This window comes from Staurois parvus, unplaced genomic scaffold (assembly GCF_062004578.1).
Source record: "Staurois parvus isolate SC_StPar_1 unplaced genomic scaffold, SC_StPar_1.0 ptg000254l, whole genome shotgun sequence".
NCBI classification, from domain to species: Eukaryota; Metazoa; Chordata; class Amphibia; order Anura; family Ranidae; genus Staurois; species Staurois parvus.
In genome coordinates, this window is record NW_028318050.1 from 1905332 (window position 1) to 1931472 (window position 26141).

A 26141-nucleotide genomic window follows, 5' to 3' on the forward strand; every position below is an offset into this window, starting at 1 on the left:
TCGACTATGTGGCCAGAAAGTCAAGCGTGGCCAGGGGGCCCATGTTGGGACTACAGCGTTGCGTCAGCATATGCAGCGTCGCCATTCGGTGGCCTGGGAAAACCGTGATAAAGATACGGCGGTTCTGCCTGCCCCAGCCCAGGGTTCCATTTTGTCATAGGGTGCTGGCAGATTACGGGCATCCCATTGCTGCTGCCAGGCCTTAATCTGCCATGGGCCCCTATACCGCCTCCTCATGCTGCTGCCAGGTCCAGAGTCTCTCATGGGTCCCTGTACGGCCTCCCATTGCTGCTGTCTCCATCGCCACACTCTGCCATTTGCCACTTTCAGGTCTCCTCACACACTGCTGGTGTGTTCCATTTTTTGTCATAGGGTGCTGACAGATTACGGGCCTCCCATTGGTGCCGCCAGGCCTGTAATCTGCCATGGGCCCCTGTACCGCCTCCTCACGCTGCTGCCAGGTCCACAGTGTCTCATGGGTCCCTGTACGGCCTCCCATTGCTGCTGTCTCCATCGCCACACTCTGCCATGTGCCACTTTCAGGTGTCCTCACACTGCTGCTGGGTTCCATTTTGTCATAGGGTGCTGGCAGATTACGGGCCTCACATTGCTGCGGCCAGGCCCCTAATCTGCCATGGGCCCCTGTAACGACTCCTCATGCTGTGACGTTGCAACAAGGTGGAATTCAACCCTACATACGGCCTCCCATTGCTGCTGTCTCCATCGCCACACTCTGCCATGTGCCACTTTCAGGTCTCCTCACACACTGCTGGTGTGTTCCATTTTTTGTCATAGGGTGCTGACAGATTACGGGCCTCCCATAGGTGCCGCCAGGCCTGTAATCTGCCATGGGCCCCCGTACCACCTGGTCACGCTGCTGGGCCCACAGTGTGACCTGGGTCCCTGTACCGCCTCCCATTGCTCCCACTCTGCCATGTGCCACTTTCAGGTCCCCTCACACTCCTGCTGGTTTCCATTTTGTCATAGGTTGCTGTATGGCCTCCCATTGCTGCTGCCTCCACCGCCACACTGTGGCTCCACACTCTGGTTTTGGCCCCGTGACTGGCCAAATGAGTGAAATGTGCGGTGATTCTAAGATCGACGGCACTCATCTGCATGTCATACTGACTGACAGTATTATTTCTCTTCCCCAGCAGACTCCAAGGGCATTTAAATTAAAGGTACAGTGTTCTGCACTAATATTAAGTCTCTCTGAAGCCTAGAAACACCCTTTTTTAAGTTAAATTCACAGCTAATATATTCGACTCGAATCGAATATTGTCCACGAATTCGCCGAATCAGTCGAATCGAATTTTTGAATACTTCGCTCATCTCTACTGTTCACATTAAATGTTTTAGCACTGTAAAATATAGCTTAATGTGAATAACGTTTGGTGTGATTTACCAAATGACCTGAAATTTTTAGAATATGTTGACATAGATAGAGTCTTCTAATTTGTAAAGTTTGGGGGAGATTGGTCAACATCTAAGCTCTTTATTGTACGTTAAGCCACATTAAGCTCCCCAAAAAACAAGCTTAATGTCCCCCATTTTCTTTGTGGAAGGCTGAAATCCATGAAACTTCTAGGACATGTTTGGGAGGTTGAGAGCTTGGGTTGTGCAAAGTTTCAAGTCAATAGATTGAGGTTTAGGCAGTTTATTACACGTTAAGCTACATTAAGCCATTTTCACATTAAATGTTTTAGTCTGTCCCGTTCCTGAGCCAGTTTCCCAATTTCGGCAGAGATAATGCGGGTGATATTGTGTATGAATACTTGCAGTTTGTCCTCCAGGATATCCGCCATCAGAGAGGGGACCACTGGGATGGGATGCAGAGCAGCAGGGGCGGCTATGTCTGTCCCCTCCACTTCAGCGGATCCTCCATTTGAAGAAAAAATAGACAAGATCAGAAAAATCATATTCAGTAAGTAGTCTGTGTGTTCAGTTGTGATCGGCTCTTTACATTTTTTTGGACCTTATTGTGACTTTATTCTTTTACTTCACTTAGGTCTCCGCGACATATATATGGTAAGAATATTTACAATAACCAATTGAGTATAAAATACCAGCCTTCTCCATATGTAATAGGAGATTCTCCACTCAAATCAACTGCAAGACATTAAAATTATGGTTATATTAACCCCTCTCCCTCCAGAGGATTCCGCCCCCCCCCCCCCCACGACCAGGCCATTTTTTGCGATACGACACTGCGTTATTTTAACAGACAATTGCGATGCAACGCTGCACCCAAATGAAATTGATGTCCTTTTTTCCCCACAAATAGAACTTTCTTACGGGGGTATTTGATCGTTTCTCCGGTTTTTATTTTTTGCGCTATAAACAAGAAAAGATCAACAATTTTGAAAATAAGAAATTACAGAAAATCCTCCTGCGCTAAAAATGGGGCCCTAACACTCAAGCTTCTGACACTAACCTCTTACCTAAATGAGTGGAATGATAAATATATAAAGCAGTGCAGCGCTCAGAATAAATCAATATAAATAACACATCAATTGATATTGCAAAAAAACCACAGGGGTTAAACTATTACACAGTGCAACACGTGAATTCCCAGCGGGAATAACAGTGTAAAAGTGACCAGTGTCCTAACTGACACTCGTGAAAACTAGTAAAACGTAATACATACAAAAATCACCACGATGATGAATACAACACAATAAATTAAATAAATGTCCAAAGAGCTTAAATTAAGATATTCATGCAGGTGCTGCTATGTGTTCACTCCGTGCAAATCCTTAGTGGCCAAAGTGCCCCCTCACCTCCTTAAATCGACCCTGCAGGGTCAGCTCACCCTGAGTGTTAAACCACTCTGGATGGCAACAGGATACTTTTCAAATCCACTCCCACGTACTCCGATCCTTCCATACGCAGCCCTGTCAGCAGTATCCCTTAAAAGAAGCCCATTATGCTGTTCAGTCTGAAGCACCTTTTCGAAGCCCCGGCAGAATCCATCAGAGATCCTAGTCATGGGAATTCTGCAGTATGAAAAGTTCTCCCACCATCACAGTTGGGCGGACAAAGCTTCTGTCCCAAACCAAGGTGAGAAATCAGGATTTTCCGGGTAGACGGTATTGAGTGTCAAAGGGAACTTGGGATGTTAGCAGAGCAGTGTGGGATTGTACTGAAAAAAAGATTCGGGCTTGTACACATTTGATATGTACAAGCCCGAATCTTTGTGCCAGCCACAAATACGGTCCATCCGTGACACCGATGTTGTCTTTAATATTGGTGCTGGTGGCATCTTATGGCACTTTTTTTGCAAATTAAAAGAAATTTAGCAGTTTTGTGTTTTGCAGATTTAATTGATTTCTACTTTTTTTTTAAACAAATTGTATCTTGTTTTTTTTGGGGCGGGTGGGGGCGCAAGTAGCTGGTCTTGCCTATTAGTCTAGCACCGGCCCTGCGTATACGTACTGTATACAAATGTATTAGTAGTTACTTTTGTGGGATGATGGGACATTTGTATAGCAAATTTTTACAAATAAATCCCTAACATCCCATACACACAATGAGACTATCGGACGAATGATCGTCCGTTTTTTTTTTTTGCATGCTAGTCTCACATCGAAGGATAATTTGGAAGTGATAAACTGTATTTGTATTGTACTTTTGAATGAAAACTGTATGGATTGAATGAAAATTGTACGATCTAGAACTTTTTGTAAGATTTTCTGATCATGTATATGGGGCTTAACACTCCATCCACCCCTCGCTGCTTACAGCTCTTAGAAATTCCCATTGCGAGATCTCTCCGGCAGCATTCATATTCTCGTCCACCATGGGATATTTTTGCTTTCACTATATTCTACAACAGTGTTTCTGAACCTTTTTTCAGTCAAGGCACCCTTTAAAATGATGGACAGTCTTGAGGCCCCCCAGTCTAAAATGTGAAAACCTATTCTAATAGTTTTATATAACGCAGCAACATCCACACATGTAGGACACCCAACATTAGAGGGTATTTATTCTTCCAAATCAAATACACTTTTGCACACTGGTACTGACTAGTATTCCAGTGTTTCCCTTCTCCCTCAGTTTTTCTCCATCACTGAGCTAATGTCACCCCAGCACTGATGGAGAGGGGCAGGGGGAGGGTCAAACAAGGATGCTGTGCAGGGCTGGAAGGTCATAATGGCGCACAATGAAAACCTGGGGCTTTGTGTAACTAAAAGGCCGTCTTGTTCCACCCGCTGGCTTGTATACGAGTTTTGGGCAGTTTTTAGACATTTTGTCAGGGCACCCCTGAAGAAACCTCAAGGCACCCCAGGGTGCCTGGGCACCTTGGATGAGAAAGGCTGTTCTAGATTGAACCACAAATCCAACAGGGTGATCAGGACCCCCTCATCTTGTAAAGAGGGGGGGGGTAACCAGGTTGTTTGAAGTCCTGTAGCTTCCTTTTTAAGATGCGGGACGATCTGACCAAAGCTCAAAGACAGCAAGGACAGGAGCACGGGATCCCAATTACAATTCTCAATTTTTTTAAATAAAAATGTTAAAAAGCACACTTACAGCTAGGTAACTGTACATCGGCATGAAGTGTGGGGACGGGGATGTCACATCAGTGAGACCATACACAGGTTTGAGGTTTGACAAAGAAGGAAACTCCCTTGAAACACATTATCACCCCTTCTGATTTACGTACGGTGGTGTTGGACGCTGCATGTGGCTGACAACTGGCTATGCACTCAGCGGTCCCTCTAGGTTGGCATTGGGGTTGTGAGCCGCCGCCGGTGTGTACGGCCTCACTGATGTGAAATCCCGATCTCTACACTTCCTGCTGATGTACAGTTACCTACTGTAGATGTAAGTGTGTTTTATCATTTTAATAAAATGCTATTGTGAATTTTAATTGGGAACCCGCTGACAGCTGATGAGTCATCGGTTGTTAAAGATGCGGCGGACGGCTTCCCGGTCCGCTCCTTAGCAACCAGCTATTGTTCAAGACATGGATGGCTGCTGGCTCCATAAATTTGCATCTGAACAGCTGGTGTGGAAATTCGTGAATATGGATGGGACATTCCCACCGGAATTGCCTTAGGCAAATCCCTTTGTATCCCAAACAATTCTTCTGGCAATTGGAGCTGCAATCTTACTTGGTCTACCTGTGCTTGGCTTGGTATCAAGAGGTCCCTGAACTTTCTACTTCTTAGTGGAAGTGATGACTGGCATATTCAAGGCTTTGGACATCCTTGGACATCCTTTTCCATCTTTATAAAGTTCCATTACCTTGTTACGCGGGACTTTTGACAGTTCTTTTCTGATCCCCATGGCTCAGTATCTAGCCTAGTCAGTGCTTCCATGTAAGAGCTAACAAACTCATTGACTATTTATACACAGACCCTAATTGCAATTTAAAAAGCCACAGATGTGGGACATTAAGCTCTAATTGGCATTTTAACCTGTGTGTGTCACCTTGTGTGTCTGTACCAAGGCCAAACATTCCAGGGGGCGGGGAGTTCTGATCCAGGGGTGGAGACTTCTGATCTGGGCCATTTGGGTGATTTCTGTTATCATTATGATTTAAAAAGGAGCCAAACAACTATTTGATAATAAATGGCTTCATATCATCATCATCCTTCAATAAAAGAGCATTTTGTGGCATGATCAGTCATATTTTCAATATCAATGCCAAAATTTCACAATTTCTGCCAGGGGATGGAAACTTTTGAGCATAACTGTATATACCGCCATTTGTAGATGCAATAACTTTTATGTAAACCAATTAATTTACACGTATTGGGAAGTTTTTTTAGCAAAGACACGGAGTAGAAAACATTTTGGCATAAATTTATAATGACATTTGATTTTTACAATTTTTTTTACTGGATATGTTTTATAGCAAAAACTCAAAAATATATAAATTTATTTTCAAAATTATATAAAACAGTGTAGCGCTCACTATCAAACCTCAAACCTGTGTATGGTCTCACTGACGTGATATCCCGGTCCCCACACAGTTACCTAGCTGTAAGTGTGCTTTTTTTGGACATTGGAATCTGGGATTTGTGTACTGGGGTGGTTTGTCTTCTTTTTTCCTTTACAAGATGAGGGGGTCCTGATCACCCTGTTGGATTTGTGGTTCAATCTAGAACAGCCTTTCTCATCCGGGGTGCCTTGAGGTTTCTTCAGGCGTGCCCTGACAAAATGTCTAAAAACTGCCCAAAACTCGTATACAAGCCAGCGGGTGGAACAAGCTGGCCTTTTAGTTACACAAAGGCCCAGGTTTTCATTGTGCGCCATTACAACCTTCCAGCCCTGTACAGCATCCTAGTTTGAGCCTCCCCCTGCCCCTCTCCATCAGTGCTGGGGTGACATTAGCTCAGTGATGGAGAAAAACTGAGGGAGAAGGGAAACACTGGAATACTAGTCAGTACCAGTGTGCAAAAGTGTATTTGCTTTGGAAGAATAAATCACCTCTAATGTTGGGTGTCCTACATGTGTGGATGTTGCTGCGTTATATAAAACTATTAGAATAGGTTTTCACATTTTAGACTGGGGGGCCTCAAGACTGTCCATCATTTTAAAGGGTGCCTCGGGACTGTCCATCATTTTAAAGGGTGCCTTGACTGAAAAAGGTTGGGAAACACTGTTGTAGAATATAGTGAAAGCAAAAATATCCCATGGTGGACAAGAATATGAATGCTGCCGGAGAGATCTCACAATGGGAATTTCTAAGAGATGTAAGCAGCGAGGGGTGGACGGAGTGTTAAGCCCCATATACATGATCAGAAAATCTTACAAAAAGTACCAGATCATATGGTTTTCATTCAATCCATACAGTTTTCGTTCAAAAATACAATAGAAATACAATTTATCACTTCCGAATTATCTTTCGATATGAGGCTAGCATGCAAAAAAAAACAGGCAATCATTCGTCCGATAGTCTCATCGTGTGTATAGGACGTTAGGGATTTATTTGTAAAAATTTGCTATGCAAATGTCCCATCATCTCACAGAAGTAACTACTAATACGTTTGTATACAGTACGTATACGCAGGGCCGGTGCTAGACTATTAATCAAGATCAGCTACTTGCGCCCCCCCCCCCCCAAAAAAAAACAAGATACAATTTGTTTTAAAAAAAAGTAGAACTCAATTAAATCTACAAAACACAAAACTGCTAAATTTCTTTTAATTTGCAAAAAAAGTGCCATAAGATGCCACCAGCACCAATATTAACCAGTTGCCGACCGCAGATAGCCGAATGACAGCTGCACTGCGGCCGGCCAGTTCTGGGAGGGTGTCATAAGACGCCCTTCCAGAACGCGCTCTCGGCGCGCACCCAGCGATCCCCAGCGATCTGAACTGGTACCCCGTACCTATGGAGATTGTACCGTAGTTTGTCGCCATTCCACAATTGTGCGCAATTTGAAAGTGTGACATGTTAGCCATTTTCTCGCTGTAACATCCACTTTTATATTTTGCAAAAAAATGGGGTAAATATTGTGTTTTGGTTTCTTTAACCACTTGCCCTCCAGAGGATTTACCCCCCTTAATGACCACGCCTCTTTTTGCTACTCGGCGCTGCACTAATTCAACTGATAATTGCGCGGTCATGCAATGCTGCACCCAAACTAAATTTACGTCCTTTTTTTCACACAAATAGAGCTTTCTTTCGGTGTAATTTGATCACCTGTGCGCTTTTTATTTTTCACGCTATAAAAACAAAAGGCCAAAAATTTTGAAGAAAAACAATATTTTTTACTTTCAGCTATAAAAAATATATAGTAATCTCAAAGTTAGTTATAAATTTAGGCCAAAATGTATTCTGCTCCATGTTTTTGGTAAAAAATCCCAATAAGTGTATATTGATTGCTTTGTGTGGAAGTTATAGCGTCTACAAACTATGGTATAGATACTGCAATTTACACCATTTTTCTGCTATACAGCACTGCGCTAGTTTAACGGACAATTGCGCGGTCATGCAATACGGTACATAAATGAAATTTACATCCTTTTTTTCCCACAAATTGAGCTTTCTTTTGGTGGTATTTGATCGCCTGTGCAGTTTTTATTTTTTGCGCTATAAAAAAAAGGCTGACAATTTTGAGGAAAAAAAGCAATATTTTGGACTTTTTGCTATAAAACATGTCCGGTAAAAAAAAATGCAATAATCAAATTTAGTCATAAATTTCTGCCAAAATGCATTCTGCGACATGTCTTTGCTAAAAAAAAAAACCAATACGTGTAAATTAATTGGTTTACGTGAAAGTTATAGCGTTTACAAATGGCGGGAAAGATACTGGGATTTTTAGTTTTTTTTTTATACTAATAATGGCGGCGATCAGCGACTTATGGTGGCGATCAGCGACTTATGGCGGGACTGCGGCGGACATTCTGACATTGGGGGGTACTGACTTGGGGTCGCTGACATCCCCAGTGACACCAATACAGTGATCAGTGCAAAAAAAAAAAACACTGACACTGTACTAATGGCACTGGGGGGGAAGGGGTTAACTTTATTTAGCAGGGAAGGGTTATCTGTGTGAGGGGGAGTGTTTTACTAGGGGGCGGGGGTGTGTACTGCAGGGAACACCGCTGATCGGGAGAGAGAAACTCTTCTGTCCCGATCAGCTTGTCCTGGAATTGTCAGGGAACTGACAGAAAGCACAGCTACTGCAGCTGTGCTCTCTGTCAGCAATTGCCGCCGATCGCCGGGACATAGCCGGTAACGACCGGCTGTGACTCGGCGACTGACATCCACGGCTGTGATCGGCGGGACAGGTAGGGCGGTGGCGCGCATCGCGTACCCCCCTACCTGTTTACAAAATGCACGTTTTAAAACATGGTTTTGCCCAGCCGTGCCGCCCTGCCTCCGTATTTCTGCAGTGGCTGGGCGGCATGTGGTTAATTCATTAAAGTGTCTTTTTTTCCAAAAAATAGTATTTCAACTACTTGCCTACTGGGCACTTCTACCCCCTTCCTGCCCAGGCCACTTTTCAGCTTTCAGTGCTGTCGCAGTTTGAATGACAATTACGCGGTCATGCATCACTGTACCCATATGAAATCTGTATTTTTTTCACACAAATAGAGCTTTCTTTTGGTGGTATTTAATGGCCACTGGGGTTTTTTTTTTATTTTTTGCAGTATAAATGAAAAAAGAGCAAAAAATTAAAAAAAAAGGTTCCCTTTGTTTCTAATATAACATTTTGCAAACAGGTAATTTTTCTCCTTCGTTAATGTGCGTTGATGAGGCTGCACTGATAGGCAGCACTGATGTGTGGCACTGCTGGATAGCACTGATGGGCAATACTGCTGGGCACTGATGGGTGACACTGCCTGGGCACTGATAAGTGGGACTGCTGGGCACTGATGGGCGACACTGAAAATCATCTTTCAGCTATAGCGCGGTTGGGAAGAGGTTAAAAAGCACTGTTCAAATACCATGTGACATACAAAATTGCAACGATCGCCATTTCATTCTCTAGGGTGTTTGCTAAGAAATATCTAATGTTTGGGGATTATAAGTAATTTTCTAGCAAGAAATATCAATTTAAATAAAACGTCCCGGAAAATATTTGGTCCTCAAGCGATATAAACATTCCGGGTGTTATTCGTTACTTTTGTGTGAATCAGGAAACATCTGCAAAGCAGTTTTTGTTTTCTTTTTGTCAATATAGACCGACCCCTAATAGTGACCCCAGGATTGCTGGAACCCGCCGCATTGTGAGATTTGTAGTCATGGATTTAGTGTAATGTACAATCATTTCTCTTGTTGCTGTTATCTAATGATTATTGTTTTGTATCTTTCATTATATAGTGGTATCTTCCAGGATATCAGCCAGTTGGGATCTTTTCAAGGTCATCAGAGAGTGACTATGAATGGCTTATCAACCGACTAAAATCGGAGCCCTTCTATATCACAAAAGTAACCGTCCTTCCTCACTACATCTCCAACAATGGATGGCGGCAGTTCAGGGAGGCCGTCTCTCGGTGCACGTTCGGTATTTTGTATCACACCAAGAAAAGAGGACGAATCAACATTGTGGACGTCACCGGCTCTGTATATGATGAGGAGCTGAAATATCTGTGTGAGCGCCTAGGTAAGAGGTCATCATATACAGTGAGGAACAGAAGTATTTGAACCCCCTGCGATTTTGCAAGTTCTCCCACTTAGAAATCATGGAGGGTCTGACATTCACATTGTAGGACATTCCCACTCTGACAGACAGAATTTAAAAAAAAAAATTTAGGAAATCACATTGTATGATTTGTAAAGAATGTATTTGTCTCGCACTGCTGAACAGAAGTATTTGAACCCCTGAGAAGATCCGTGTTAATATTTGGTACAGAAGCCTTTGTCTGCAATTACAGAGGTCAGACGTTTCCTGTAGTCCTTGACCAGGTTTGCACTGCAACAGGGATTTTGGCCGACTCCTCCACACCGATCTCCTCTAGATCGGTCAGGTTTCGGGGCTGTCGCTGAGCAACACGGAGTTTCAGCTCCCTCCAAAGATGTTCTATTGGATTTAGGTCTGGAGACTGGCTAGGCCACTCCAGAACCTTGATATGCTTCTTACGGAGCCACTCCTTGGTTCTCCTGGCTGTGTGCTTCGGGTCGTTGTCATGTTGGAAGACCCAGCCACGACCCATCTTCAATGCTCTGACTGAGGGAAGGAGGTTGTTGCTCAAAATCTCACAATAAATGGCCCCATTCATCCTCTCCTTAATACAGTGCAGTCATCCTGTCCCCTTCGCAGAAAAGCACCCCCAAAGCATGATGTTAACACCCCCCATGCTTCACAGTAGGGATGGTGTTCTTGGGATGCAACTCATCCTTCTTTTTCCTCCAAACACGACGAGTGAAGTTTAGACCAAAACGTTCTACTTTGGTCTCACCTGACCACATGACTTTCTCCCATGCCTCCTCTGGATCATCCTGATGGTCATTGGCAACCTTCAGACGGGCCTGGACATGTGATGACTGGAGCAGGGGAACCTTCAGACGGGCCTGGACATGTGATGACTTGAGCAGGGGAACCTTCCGTGCAATGCATGATTGGAAACCATGACGGCGTAGTGTTCTACCGACAGTGACCTTTGAAACTGTGGTCCCAGCTCTCTTCATGTCATTGACCAGCTCCTCCCTTGTAGTTCTGGGCTGATTCCTCACCTTTCTTATCATCAGTGATACCCCACGAGGTGACATCTTGCATGGAGCCCCAGTCCGAGGGAGACTGACAGTCGTCTTTAGCCTCTTCCATTTTCTAACAATTGCTCCAACAGTTGATCTATTTTCACCAAGCTGCTTGGCAATTGCCCCGTAGCCCTTTCCAGCCTTGTGGAGGTCCACAATTTTGTCTCTGGTGTCCTTTGACAGCTCTTTGGTCTTGCCCATGGTAGTAGTTGGCGTCTGACTGACTGTGGGGTGGACAGGTGTCTTTAAAGAGCTCAGACAGGTGCTACTAAGTTAGAATAATGAGTGGAGTAGAGGTGGACTTTTTAAAGGCGCAGTAACAGGTCTTTGAGAGCCAGAATTCTTGCTGTTTCTTAGGTGTTCAAATACTTCTGTTCAGCAGTGCAAGACAAATACATTCTTTACAAATCATACAATGGGATTTCCTGAATTTTTTTTTAAATTCTGTCTCTCAGAGTGGGAATGTCCTACAATGTGAATGTCAGACCCCTCCATGATTTCTAAGTGGGAGAACTTGCAAAATCGTAGGGGGTTCAAATACTTCTGTTCCTCACTTTATGTGGCTGATTCATAACACAGACGGCTACATGGGCTGATGTTCCATCATGTATGATTCGGGTAGTAGGGTTCATCACTGTCCATCCCCCACACACCATCATGGCCAAACATCTTGCCCCCCCCCCCCGGCATTTGTCAGATAACGCCCCACTTCACCCAGAAAATTGCTGCAATGACAAATGTTCCGGCATTCTGGTGTCATTTCTTGTGTTTGTATTGTATGACACCAAAAAGTGGAGAAACAACAAGCCAAATCTGACACCTTCCACCCAAAACTACAAAAATGGACCCCAAACATCCTACTACCCCAACTACTACACCTCCTACTACCCCAACTACTACACCTCCTACTATACCTCCTACTACCCCAACTACTACACCTCCTACTACCCCAACTACTACACCTCCTACTATACCTCCTACTACACCTCCTACTACCCCAACTACTACACCTCCTACTATACCTCCTACTACACCTCCTACTACCCCAACTACTACACCTCCTACTATACCTCCTACTACCCCAACTACTACACCTCCTACTACTCCAACTACTACACCTCCTACTTCCCCAACTACTACACCTCCTACTGGCCCAACTACTATTATTCTTACTACACCTTCTACTACCCCAACTACTACTATTCCTACTACCCCAACTACTACACCTCCTACTACCCCAACTACTACTATTCCTACTACCCCAACTACTACACCTCCTACTACCCAAACTACTACACCTCCTACTACACCTCCTACTGACCCAACTGCTATTATTCCTACTACACCTCCTACTACCCCAACTACTACTATTCCTACTACACCTCCTACTATCTCTGCTGCCGCACTCATCCCATGTAAATATTCTTCCATGTATGTATGTATTGGATGTAACGTGATGTCTTTATACACAGGGAAGGAGAATGTGATTGTGGTTGTTGATGATCTGGAGGACACTAGTAGTAAGGAGAAGGCCCGGATCCTGGAGGCACAGCCCAGTATTGGAATGTTGGCCAAGGATCTCTTTCTATTCAAAGAAGTTGAAAAACAAAATAAAATATAGCCCATTGTAAAGTAACACAGAGGATATAACACACAGCACACATACACTGTTGTTGGAAATGTATTTGTCCATTCATTAGGAAAGATGGAATATTACCTCAATACTGTACTAATTAGTGATGGTCTGAACACCCCCCTGTTCCGTTCGAACATCCGAACCTACAAAATGGTCGACTGCGAGCTTTGAACACGAACCGAACACTCGAGGCTTATCAGAATCTGGAAGACCCCTTTAACAATGGTGCCCCCAGATCCCGCCCCCCCCCCCCAAATGTGAATAAGTATGCAGTAAGAAAAGACAGACACTCTTTGACAAGTCCTTTATTAAAAATAAAAATTTAAAATGTCCCCTGAAGTAGTTCCAACATCAATCATGATGCCCACCGCCGCTACCCGAAAAAAGAAAAAAACACCCCCCCGCTCCCCTCGCAGCGCTGGCTCCCAGCCATCTGACAACTGCGCCCCCGATGACAGTTCTTATATACATCACAAGGAGGCAGTATCACCCCCGCCCCCTTGTGATATTATCCTATTTTGTGATTGGCCAAAGCATTGCACCTATCCTATGGTCGGATACATTGCTTTGACCAATCACAATGCACAGTCAGGGCGCAGTGCATTGTGGGGTGCGGCGGGCGAACATATCACCGAACGGCTCATGTTCTTGTTCATGTTCGACTCACACATGTAGCCCATCCCTATACTAATGTCTTCCAGCTGAGCTCCAGGGACAACACGTTCCAATTTATATATATTCCTCAGTAGCAACAAAATATATCTTGATATATCCACTTTAAGGGCACCAAATGCCTTTACAAACCCGGATATTATCTTGTAAACGTAGCAGTGACATCATCACTGCGCTGTATATAGCTTGTGCAGCAAGCAGAGTTGTGGGAGGGGCCAAGCAGGCTGACTGAAGAAAAGTACAGGAGGGGGCGGAGACAAGACCAGTCCCCTGCACAAGGAGGGGGAGCAGCAGTGAGCGGTCTTTATTCCAGGAAGTCTCCCCCTGGATGACGGCACAGATCTGGAGGAAGTACACAAAGATCCCCGAGATTCAGGAAGAAGACACGAGGAATGGATGGAGATTTGCTGATCCTGAAATTCAGCTTTCACTGCGGACAGTACATGAACATGTCACATTATAAACCTCCAGAGAGGAGTCAGGTCTGCCAGGGGTCCAAATACCTACCAGACGTGTGCAGAACAATCGGGTTTGGTTTCCTTTCAATTCGTTATTCAAATTGTTTTGTTTTGTTAAATTTGTTTAATTCATTTTCAGACTTCATTTCCTTTTCAAATTATATTCAAATTTAATTTGACTGAATTCAAAAAATTGAAATCAGCATTCAAGTTTTAATTTATTCTATATGAAATTTGAATTTCCAAAGACAGTTATTTTTTTTGTATTTTATTATATTCCAGTTTGGTTTTTTTTCTATTCTATTCTCTTATTTTCTACTCTATTCTAATCTATTCAAATTTAATTTTTTTCTATTTGAAATTTGAATATTTCAAAGATGGTTATATTCTATTCTACTCTATTCTATTGAATTCTATTCTATTGTATCTTCTATTCTAATTCACGTTTATTCAATTCAACATTTAAATTTTGAAAGACAGTTATATTTTTTCTATGTTATTCTATTTTGTTTCTATTCTAATTTTTTTCTTTTCAATTCTCTTATTTTCAGACAGTTATATTATATTTCATTCTATTCTAGTTTATTGTTTTTTTCTAATCTATTATTTTCTTTTGTATTCTATTCTAATCTATTCAAACTTGAATTTATTCTATTTGAAATTTGAATTTCAGAAGATGTTATATTCTATTTCATTTTATTCTATTCTAATGCATTCTATTCCATTGTTGATTCTATTTGATTCTACTTCAATTTTTTTCAATTCAAATTTAAAATTTTGAAAGACATTTATATTCTTTCTATTCTATTAGGTTTTTTCTATTCTATTCTACTCTATTCAAATCTATTGCAGTCAAATTTGAATTTATTCTATTCAAAGTTAAACTTTCTGAAGATTGGTATATTCTTTCTATTTTATTGTATTATATTGTTTGCTTCTATTCTAATTTTTCTATTCTTTTAAATTCTATTCTTTTCTATTCTATTCTAGTGTTTCATTTTCTATTCTATTATTTTCCATTCTATTATTTTCCTATTCATATTTGAGTTGAATTTGATTCAAATTTCATCCCTTTCGTGCTTGAAAACAAACAGAAGCGTTGGCCCATTGTCGGCATGTAAACAGAGATTGCACCATGTATGGGAGGTATCCTCGCAAACATCAGATGGAGGGCAGTAATTCCAGCACTAGACATCCTGTTTAAATCTAATATGATACCTATTAATTCTTTTAAACATCACCCATGGATATTAAAGATTTACGTAGTGCGTGTGCAATTTTTTTTTTTTTTTTTATATTCAAATGTTTTTATTGAAATATTTCGAAACATACAGCATACGACATAACAGAGAACAAAAAAAAAAAAGAACAACGGTATATAAGGTTCACTGTAGGTATATACATTCTAGATTGAAAAGGGTGAAGTGGAGGTACCCCGCCAACCGGCCGGGGTAGATATTAAATTCTCGTCTTGGTTACATGAGAGGTATGCTCTAGTTTTGTGAACCTTGTTGAGATTTTGGTAGGTGTTTGTATAGGGAAATTGGAGAGGACAAGAGGGGGGAAAGAGGGGGGGGGATGTGAGGCACCTAGATCAGCGTTTTTCAACCACTGTGCCGCGGCACACTAGTGTGCCGTGAGATATTGTCTGGTGTGCCGTGGGAAAAATTCCAATTTCATCCGCAACATGTGGCCTCGGCTCACAAATAGACCAATCGTTAGAATCTAATGATTGGTCTATTTGTGAGCCGAAGCGCATGTTACGGACTATAAATAGCTCCGGTGTCACTGTTACACTGACAGGAGAAGACATCGCAGTAGATCGCCGATGCGCAGAAGAGCACCGAAGGATCTGGACTCTGGAGGATTATCGCGGACTCAGCACAGAAGAGCGCTGAGTGATGGATCTGGAGGAGACAGGAGCAGAAGAGCGCTGACTGATGGATCTGGATGGAGTGTGACGGACAGCGGCTATCTGGAGGAGACAAGCGCAGTAAGTACTGAGTGACAGTGAGACAGGAACAGATACTGCAGTGATGGACAAATTTTTGAAAAGGAAAGAACTGGACTCTGAACAAAATTCGGAGCCAGATAAGAGCCCAAGTATGAGTGGGGATCAAAAGAAAGCAAAGATGGTTAGCTCAAGGAAATTCTCTGGCACAAGGCAATATAGCGAAAGCTATATTTCATTTGGATTTACTTTCACCGGAGATGCAAAGAAACCAACTCCACTGTGTGTGGTGTGTGGTGAAAAGCTATCTAACAGTGCTATGGTCCCAAGTAAACTTAAACGCCATCTCCAAACGAAACACCCTTCGCTTCAAAACAAGAATGCGGACTTTTTTGTTCACCTGCATGAAAACACGGAGAAACAGGCAACTTTCATGAGAAAAACCACAAAGGTAAATGAAAGAGCTCTTAAAGCTAGCTATCAAGTTGCTGAACTTATAGCCAAGTCAAAAAAGTCGCACACTGTGGCAGAGACATTAATACTTCCCGCCTGCAAAGCTATTGTAGAGGAGATGCTCGGACCTGAAGCAGCTAAGTCAATATAGGCACAGAGGTAAATTTTTTTAACATTTTCTAATGGTGGTGTGCCTCGTGATTTTTTTCATGAAAAAAGTGTGCCTTTGCACAAAAAAAGTTGAAAAACACTGACCTAGATAATCTAAATCGTGTAATTTGAGTAGCATAAAATCATTTTATTATGCAGTTGGGATTTTGTAGCCAGCGAGTCCAGTAAGTCTCAAATTTGTGGTACGAAGAATTATGGAGGGCTGTTCTTCTCTCCATCTCGCATAGAAAGTTAAGGTCAGTTATTAAGCGGTGTAAAGAGGGAGTGGTGATAGATCGCCACAACCTGGTGATATTGAGCTTTGCAGCTGACAAGATGTGTATGGTAATAATGCGTGAAGACAGTGGTATTTTATCTATGCCAATATGGAGGAGCGCTAGAGCAGGGTTTGGAGTAACTGACGTCTTAGCAATGGAGGAGATTATCCGGAAAACTTGTTTCCAGTAGGAGGTGAGGGATTTACACGCCCACATTAAGTGGAAAAGTGAGCCTAGTTCACCACAATGTCTCCAACAACTTTGGGAGTGCTGAGGATAGAATAAGGACAGCTTAACGGGAGTTAAGTACCATTGGTGAATTATTTTCAGATATGCTTCCCAGTGTGAGCTGCACTTTGAAGCCTTGAAAGTGGTAGTGAAGGTTTTCTCCCACGTACTGGGAGAAATGGGCTGGGAGATTATTTTCTCCCAGTTCGCAAGGGATGAGGTGTATGTGGTAAATTGTGCTTCCACAAGAAGTGTGTAAAAGGTTGATATACCTTTTTTTGGATAAGTTGTCCTTTGGAAGAATTGTTGTGCTGTTGCTGGTATTTTTACGCTAAGTGGCACAGGTACCTTGTACAGGATATGGGCTATACGTATATATGTGAAATGTTCAGTAGCCGGGATTTGGTATTTCCCTTGAATATTCTGAAATGAATCTAATGTATTTTTAGTATATAAGTCTTGTATATTTAGTATTCCATGGTTTATCCATAGAGTTAGGTTTAAATGGGGGGAAAGGAAATGTAGGGATGTGAGCGGAGTGGGAATTTGAAGGTTATCTTTGCGTAAGTGACTATGGGCAATGAAGTCATACCAAGCTAATAAGGAAGCTTGTATGCAAGGGTGGTTGAGTAAATTAGTAGAGTGTGCTCCACGGGGTATGAACAATAAATCTGACAAGGTGTGCGGTAGTAACAGGGAAGTTTCCATCATAGTCCAGGTTTTGTTTATTGTGGGCTGTCTCCAAAAAAAGAGCTGATCAAGTAGAGCGGCATGGTAGTACGATTTCACATGTGGGAGACCCGCACCCCCTCTGGATGGAGGACGGATTAGAAGGTTTGTGGCACATCTGGGCTTTTTCGAGTTCCAGAAGAATTTGTTCAATATTGCCTGGAGTTTCGTGAAGAAAGTGTGAGGGGCTGGGATAGGGAGAGTGCGAAAGATGTAGAGTATCCTGGGTAGTATGGACATTTTAACTGTCGCCATTCTACCTAATGTCGAGAGGGTAGTGGTGCGTAATCCTTTAATCTCTTGGGGGATAGATTCAAGTAATGGTTTAAAATTAGTATTATAGAGTTGGTTTGTTCTTGCCGTAAGTTTAATTCCCAGATATGGGATGCTAAGTTTTTCCCAGGTAAAAGGGAAGTGTTTAGAAAGTAGTTTTTGGGTGTTCTCAGGCGTGTGTAAGTTCAATATAGATGATTTGGGCTCATTGAGCTTGTAGTAAGATATGGATGCGTAATTTTGTATATGCATTCTTATCGACTGGAGGGATTTATACGGGTTAGTGACCATTAGGATAATGTCATCAGCAAATAGGCTAATCTTGTGTTCTGAAGTTAAGAATTTAATTCCCGTGAAATTAGGGTCATTCCTAAGGTTGGTTGCTAGTGGTTCAATGAGTAGGGCAAAAATTATAGGGGATAGTGGGCATCCTTGCCTAGTTCCGTTGGATATGTAGAAGGGTTGAGATAGTGTGCCATTGGTCAGAACTCTTGCTGAAGGCTTAGAGTAAAGGGACAGAATGGCTGATAACATCCAATCAGATATTCCAAATTTTTGGAGTGTGTACGACATAAACTGCCAATGTATTCGGTCAAATGCTTTTTCTGCATCAAGCGATAGCAGGAGCGAGGGTTGGGTGTCTGATTCAAGGTGGTGTAGTAAAGATATGATACGTCTAGTGGCGTCAGGCGCCTGTCTACCAGGGATAAATCCCACTTGATCTGGGTGAATTAAGGTCGGTAGGTAGGGGAGTAGTCTGAGGGCGATTATCTTAGCATATATTTTTATATCCGTGTTAAGAAGCGAAATTGGTCTGTAATTTTGTACTAGTTGGGGGTCTTTACCTGGTTTCGGAATGGTAGTGATTATGGACTGTAACATTTCTTGGGGGAATTCCCCGGAGGATGCGACATGGTTATATAGGACCGATAGGTGTGAGTTAAGATTGGTGGCGAATGTTTTGTAATATTCATTCGTAAAACCATCATTCCCTGGTGATTTGTTTAAAGGAAGGGTACGTATGATTTTCCCAACCTCATCAGGAGAAATCGGCACGGATATAGATTCGAGTTGAGAGGGAGTTATGTGTGGGAGATTAGTGTTATGTAAAAATTGTTCTATTAATTGCGTTGTCGGTTGGGTCGTATTAGTGTCATCTTTTAAGTTATATAATGTCTGATAGTAAGTCGCGAAGGCATTGGCTATATCTCGGGGATTTGTCAGGGGAACGTGCGAAGTAGGGTGTCGAATTATGGGTATTTTGGTTTTAAGTCGTTTTTGTTTAATGATCTTGCTAAGAAGTGAGTTTGCTTTGTTACCGAGTGCATAGAATTTAGCTTTCGATCTTTGCAGATTGGCATCGTATGTGTGTAGTAAAATGGTGCGTAATTTATTTCTATCCGCGTTTAGTGTTGCGGTTGTAGAAGGAGTTGGATGTTGTTTATTGAGTCGTTCTTTTAGGCGAATGGAGGTCATGAGTTGGTCGATTTGTTGAGAACGTTGTCTCTTAGTGCGGGAATTTAATTGTATGAGGATACCTCTCATGTAGGCCTTGTAAGCCGGCCAAAGTGTGGTGATGGATATATCAGGGGTGACATTGGTATCAAAAAAGAGTTTGTGAGCTTCCTGAATATGCTTCCGATTGTCCGGTGACGTTAGAAGTGAAGAATTGAGTCTCCAAATCGGTGGGATCGCCATATTTTGATCATCATTTAATGTTATTTGGATTGGGGCATGATCGGACCAGGTTATAGTTTCTATTTTGGATGACGTCACATGTTGTAATGTCCATTTGTCCGTTATGAACATGTCTATTCGTGAGTACGAAAGATGTGGGGGAGAGTAGTAGGTATAATCTCTTTCAGAACCGTGCTGACATCTCCAGATGTCATATAAGTCATTGTCATGAAGAAATTGGTTAAGGGACGGTTTTGTGGATTTCAAGGTGGAAGATGAGTCTATGTCCGAGTTACCTACAATGTTGAAGTCTCCACCGAGGATGAGTTTCCCTTGTTTAAGTGGAGAGATGACTTTGTAGAGTTTACGGTAGAAACGTAGCTGTTTGCAGTTCGGGCCATAGACATTCACTAAAGTATAGGTCTTGTCGTTTATTTTACACACCAATATATGGTAGCGGCCTTGTGGGTCCGACGTCTGTGATAGTACATGGAATGAGAGAGAGTCATTAATGGCCGTAATCACTCCATTTTTCTTTTTGGGGTTATTTGCCATGAACAGTTGGGAGAAACGATGAATGTATAATTTGGGTGTCTTTTGGGTAGCGAAGTGTGTTTCCTGTATAAAGAGTATGTCCGCTCGTAATTTCCTTGCTTCTTTGGATAGTAGCGATCGTTTATATGGTGAATTTAGGCCACGTACATTTAAGGATGTAAGATTAAGCATTGGTAGGCGTGGGTTCCAGTTTTTCCGTAATCTGGTGTGTTATTTGGAAGGAGTGCATGATGTTGTGTTTTCCAAAAAAATAGGTATTCAGGTGGGGGTGGTAGGACGTTCGCTCAATCAGAGCATTGAGGGGGGTTTTCCATGAGGAGTTGAGGTAATTAATACTTGGGTCTTGAGTGGGTGTCCAGTGGTGCCAAGGGAAAGGAAATGGAAGGGTAGAGAGAACAGTAAAAAACCATTTGCAAAAAATGCAAATATGACCAGTAGCCAACATTGCTACTTAGAAGAAAAAAATTGGGGGATGCGAATGGACTTGACCGCCAGAGGGAGTCAAGCCTATTATAGCACGTAGTACGAACTTCAAAGGGTCTAGGCCGAACGCCAGAAATAGCAAGTTAAGAAGTGGCTCCTGGGAGAAAACGTGAGCATGTTACATTAGAAAATTTGTCTTGTAAGGATTATGTTGCTTCCATAGAGCTATGCACGGGATCTTGTGATTCCGCAGGGAGGATATTCCAGGTTTTAAGTAAATCCAGGCCTGCCTCTAGTGTTTTAATAGTAAAAATCCTACCGTGCTGCCGCACCGTTAATTTGGTGGGAAAGCCCCATTGGTAGGCTATGCCGTGGTTTCTGAGGGCCTTGGTGATGGATATCATTCTTTTTCTGTTGAGGAGGGTAGCTTTAGATAAATCAGCATATAGGCGGAGATTTGCATGAGATGGCGGCAGTGGCGGCGGATTCCGGGCCGCCGACATAATTTTGTCTTTTACATGGTAGAAATGGATGCGGGCTAATACATCTCTAGGGATGGTAGCCGGTAAGAAGGAGGGTTTCGGTAGGCGGTGTGCACGGTCAATTGCGATCTCAATGTCAGAGACTGATGGAAGGAGGATTTTGATGTAGTGCTGTATGTATGGTAATAGGTCGCCATTAGTGATAGATTCAGGGATGCATCTGAACTTAATATTGTTGCGGCGTGACCTGTCTTCCAAGTCGGCTAGTTTTAGGTTGATTTGCTCAATATCGGTTGAGTGATCCGCATGTGCGTCAATCAAGCTGTTGTGCACCGAGATTACGTCTCCCATGTTATTTTCAATGTGGCCTATTCTGCGTTCTTGTTGCTGTACTATAGTTGATAGTTGGTTGAGTGTCGCAAAAATATCATTGTGTAGAGATTGGCGCAATGATGCAAGCATACTTTTCATGCATATCTCTGTCAAGGGCATGTCAGACGCAGGGAATGCGTCTAAGTCAGGCATGGCAGCATGAGAGGGTTGCAATAGAGGGTTTGCGGCCTGAGATGCTGTACTGGGGTCCTGATCTAGCCGTGGCCTGGATTTAACTGGGCTGAGTGATGTAGGGGACAGTGGGGGTGACAACTCACCAGGGTCCCCAGGGTAGAGAGAGTGTTGCAGCCTGGAATCGCGTTGCTGGGTCATGTAGTCCTCCTGCTGGGCGCTTGTGATGTCCCCCTGCGTGCAGCCGCGGCCGCCATCTTGGGATCTCGGCCCGACGGCCGGGAAGAATTGTGTGAGCTTCCCGGGCTGATCGGAGGATTTTTTCCTCCGTGGCATAGCTGAAGAGGTGCCGGCACTGTATGTCAGTGCTGTGGAGCCTGTGTGCAGTCCCAGGGCCGGTGTGAGCCGCTCGGTTACTGGCGGGTGGACGGCGCTGCTCTCAAAGCACGTCCACCATCAGAGCCGGCCGCGCATGCGCCCCGTGCGTGTGCAATTTTAAAGCATGTCATGTTTGGTTTCTGTTTACTCGGCATAACATTCTCTTTTATATTTTATCAAAAAATTGGGAAATACATTGTATTTTTGTGCATAAAAATAAAAAAATATTATTTTTGTAATTGTGTTTGAAAAATCACTGTGTGACATAAAAAATGTAAACACCCACCGTTTTATTCTCTATATAATGTGTGAGGTTTCAAAGTCATTTTCTAGCAACAAAAAAGTTGTTTTTTGTGTATGGAAAAAAGTGTCAGTGGTCTTCAAGTGGTTAGAAGATTGGGTGATCTGTGGCAGAAGCTTGTAATGTTAGCCCTGAAATGCCAGGATTTTCCTTTGGGAAATGAAGAAAAGAAATTAAAATGTATTTTTCTTTTTCAAAACACTGTGACAAAAAAATTAGATCTAAAAAATACTCACCATGCCTCTTATCAAATTCCTTGGGGTGTCTACTTTCCAAAAAGTGGTCATTTGTGGGGTGTTTGTACTATCCTGGCATTTTAGGGCCTCCGAAACTGTGATAGGTAGTGAGGAAGTGATATGAGAAAATATACCCTTTGAAATCGTGATGGTGGTCATTGGGGGTCTGTATGTGGCTAGGCTGCCAACAAGTCTCTCACATGTGGTATCCCCATACTTGGGAGAAGTAGCAGAATGTGTTTTGGGGTGTAACTCCACATATAGCCATGACATGCAAGAGCAATATATCATTTAGAGTGACAACTTTGTTTATAAAAAAAATAATGTTTTGTCATTTTCCAAAAAAGTTTGGCAAAAAATAAAATCTTCCATGGACTCAACATTCCTCTCAGCAAATTACTTGTGGTGTCTACTTTCCAAAAAGTGTGTTTGTGCTGCCCTGGCATTTTAGCACCTCAAGAAATGTGATGGACAGTCAAAGTAAAAGCTGTGTAAATTCCAGTAACTATACCATAGTTTGTAGATGCTATAAATTCCACACAAACCAGTTAATATACACTTATTGGGATTTTATTTTTACCAAAGACATGCAGCGGAATACATTTTGGCCTAAATTTATGACTAAATTCAAGTTTATTAGATATTTTTTATATCAGAAAGTAGACAATGTTTAATTTATATCGCAAATAATAAAAATCCCAGTGGTGATCAAATACCACCAAAAGAAAGCTCTATTTGTGTGAAAAAAACACATATGTACATTTTGTTTGGGTGCAGCGTTGCATGACCGCCCAATTACCAGTTCCAATAGCGCAGAGCTGAATAGCACAATTTGGCCTGGTCAGGAAGGGGAGTAAATCCTCAGGAGGGCAAGTGATTAAACAAATTTTAACATTACACAAAGGTAAGTCGTGAACACAAAAAATGCTGTTTTTTTTAAATGATTTCATTTATTGAGGGAAAAAAAGCTGTCCAAACCTGCCTGGCTGCACGTGAAAAAGTAATTACTCCCTAAACCTCCTGCTGCATAACCCGAGTGGCAAGTCCTCCAGGTCCTGAAGCTGCAAAGCAGCACCAGACCATCACACTATCACCACCATGTCTGACTGTTGGGATGATGTTCTTTATATGAAATGTTGTGTTAGTTTTATACCAGATGTAACGGGACGCACACCTTCCAAAAAGTCAAATAGTCCAACTTTTGTCTCATCAGTCCACTTAATATTTTCACTAACGTTTTGGGGATAATCAAGATGTGTTTTGGCAAATGTGAGATGAGCCTTTGTGCTTTTGGTCGGCGGCGATGGCTGTGGTCTTGGAACTTTCCCATGGTGGCCATGTTTGCTTGGTCTCTTTCTTATTGCTGAATCATGAGCACTCCCCTGAGGCAAGTGAGACCTGCATTTATTTAGATGATGTTCTGGGTTCTTTTTTGACCTGCTGGATAAGTAGTTGTGCTCATGAAGGAATTTTGGTAGGCCAGCACCACTGTTCCAATTTTGTGGATAATGGATGTCTCCATGGTTCGGTGGAGTCCCACACTCTTAGAAATGGCCTTGTAACCCTTGCCAGATGGATACATGTCATTTAGTTTGTATCTCATCTGTTTTTTTATTTCTTTAGATCGCGGCATGATGTGTTGCTTTTTGAGATCTTGCTTCACTATGTCAGACAGCTTCTATATAAGTGATTTCTTGATTCAACAGCTCTGGCAGTAATCAGGCCTGGGTGTGGCAAGTGAAATTTAACTCAACTTTCCAAATAATGTGGCTAATCACAGTTCAAGGGGGGGGGGGGTGTACTCTTTCACATAGGGCCAGGTAGGTTTGAACAACTTTTTTTTTTTCCTTATTAAATCATCATTGAAAAATGTGCATTTCTGTATTTACTTGGGTCATTGTCGTGTCATATTAAAATGTGTTTGATGTTCTGAATCATTTAAGTGTGACAAATATGCAAAAAAAAAAAATCAGGAAGGGGGCAAATACTTTTTCACAGCACCATATATGTCTTTGAATACACAGTTGTTTACAGGCATATTAGAAAAGGAGCGTTTACAGGCAGAGAATGTTTACAGGCAGAGAACGTTTACAGGCAGAGAACGTTTACAGGCAGAGAATGAGGAACATTCAGGAGAGGAGCTTTTGGGCAGAAAACACATGGAATGCACACAAACACACACAACGCTAGATACATTTAGGTGCATTCCCACATTTGCTCGTTAATGCATTCTAATGGCCAGAATGAATTAAAAACGTGGATGCCTCCGCGAAAAAAAAAAGAAAAAAGAGACAGCCGCGGGAGAGTTCCTTCTGGTGTAGGGGTTCAACATGTAACTGGATAAAATATAGGAGAAGGTAAAATGCAGAGGTGACCCTCTGACATCTGTGGGGTTGCTGAGCTCCCTAATGGGGGATCCGACAGCCTGGAGTGAAAGCCTGAAGGGAATACGGCTGTCCCTGTGCAGAGTAAGGTTGCAGTCGATGATCGGTATGGAGATCTGGACGATCCTACACTCTGCGGTCTCAGGATTCCTCTGTGTTCACAGTGTGAGGTCTCTGAGTCCTCTAATATGGGAAAGGGGTGTCTGCAGAGGCACCTGGTTGTGTAGGAGAATCTGAGAAGTGGATTATTGCTCACAGAATATTCCTGTATAAAACACTGTCAATGTGCGGTGCCACAAAACGCGTTGACTGTGTTTATTACTATTCTGTGAACAATAAATATCACATCAATGAAGAATCCATTTCTCATCTTCTCTATCACATTTGATTGCCTTTGCTGACACCACTTTCCCATTTTTTAAGGGTTAAAGACCTCCTACTCAGAATATTCTGGCCAATAGAATGTATAAGCATTGTAAAGTGCAGCGTAAACTGTTGGCGCTATATAAATCCTGTATAACAATAATCGCACATATGTGTGGATTTGCAAAACATTAAAATGTTGAAAAAAAAAAGAAAACATTTTTTAAAAATTGGAAAAAAATATTTCTTTAATTATTTTATATACTCTCACCAGTCAGTGTCCCTGATCACCACCACACCAGTCATAGGATGACGCTGTACTGCACTTGTGACAGGATGTAAACGAATTGTGAAACAAATGTATTGAATTTCTTTATATTCCAAAAGAAAAGTGACAAAAATATACAGCTTCAAAAAAACTCGCCATGCCACTTACTAAATACCTTGGACCGTCTACTTTCCAAAAAGGGGTCATTTTGGGTGATGTTTGTACTGTCATGGCATTTTTTTGAATGTCATGAAATGAGATCGCCCGTCAATACATCAGGATTGATCGATTTTCAGATATATATCTTTCAGAAGTCACCTAATTTGTAAATAGAGTCCCCCTGTGTGTCGTGTGATCCCAGTATAAATCCAGCTGTTCTGTGAAGCCCTCAGAGGTTTGTTAGAGAACATTAGAGAACAAACAGCATCATGAAGACCAAGGAACACACCAGACAGGTCAGGGATAAAGTTGTGAAGATGCTTAAAGCAGGGTTAGGTTATAAATAAATATCCCAAGCTTTGAACATCTCAGGGGGCACTGTTCAATCCATCATCCGAAAATGGAAAGAGTATGGCACAACTGCAA

At 42.3% G+C, this 26141-nt stretch overlaps 1 protein-coding gene across 1 annotated transcript in view; it reads left to right on the plus strand.

Moving 5' to 3' along the window:
* The window catches only part of LOC149459578 (uncharacterized), a 38542-nt gene extending 24420 nt beyond the window's left edge, over positions 1-14122 (plus strand). The window contains exons 2-5 of the mRNA XM_089680940.1: positions 1794-1924; positions 2009-2028; positions 9781-10063; positions 12630-14122. Of these exons, the coding sequence (XP_089537066.1) occupies positions 1794-1924; positions 2009-2028; positions 9781-10063; positions 12630-12778 (583 nt within the window). The 3' untranslated portion in view covers positions 12779-14122. The remainder of the gene's footprint in view (positions 1-1793; positions 1925-2008; positions 2029-9780; positions 10064-12629) is intronic.
* Positions 14123-26141: the final 12019 nt, after the last annotated feature.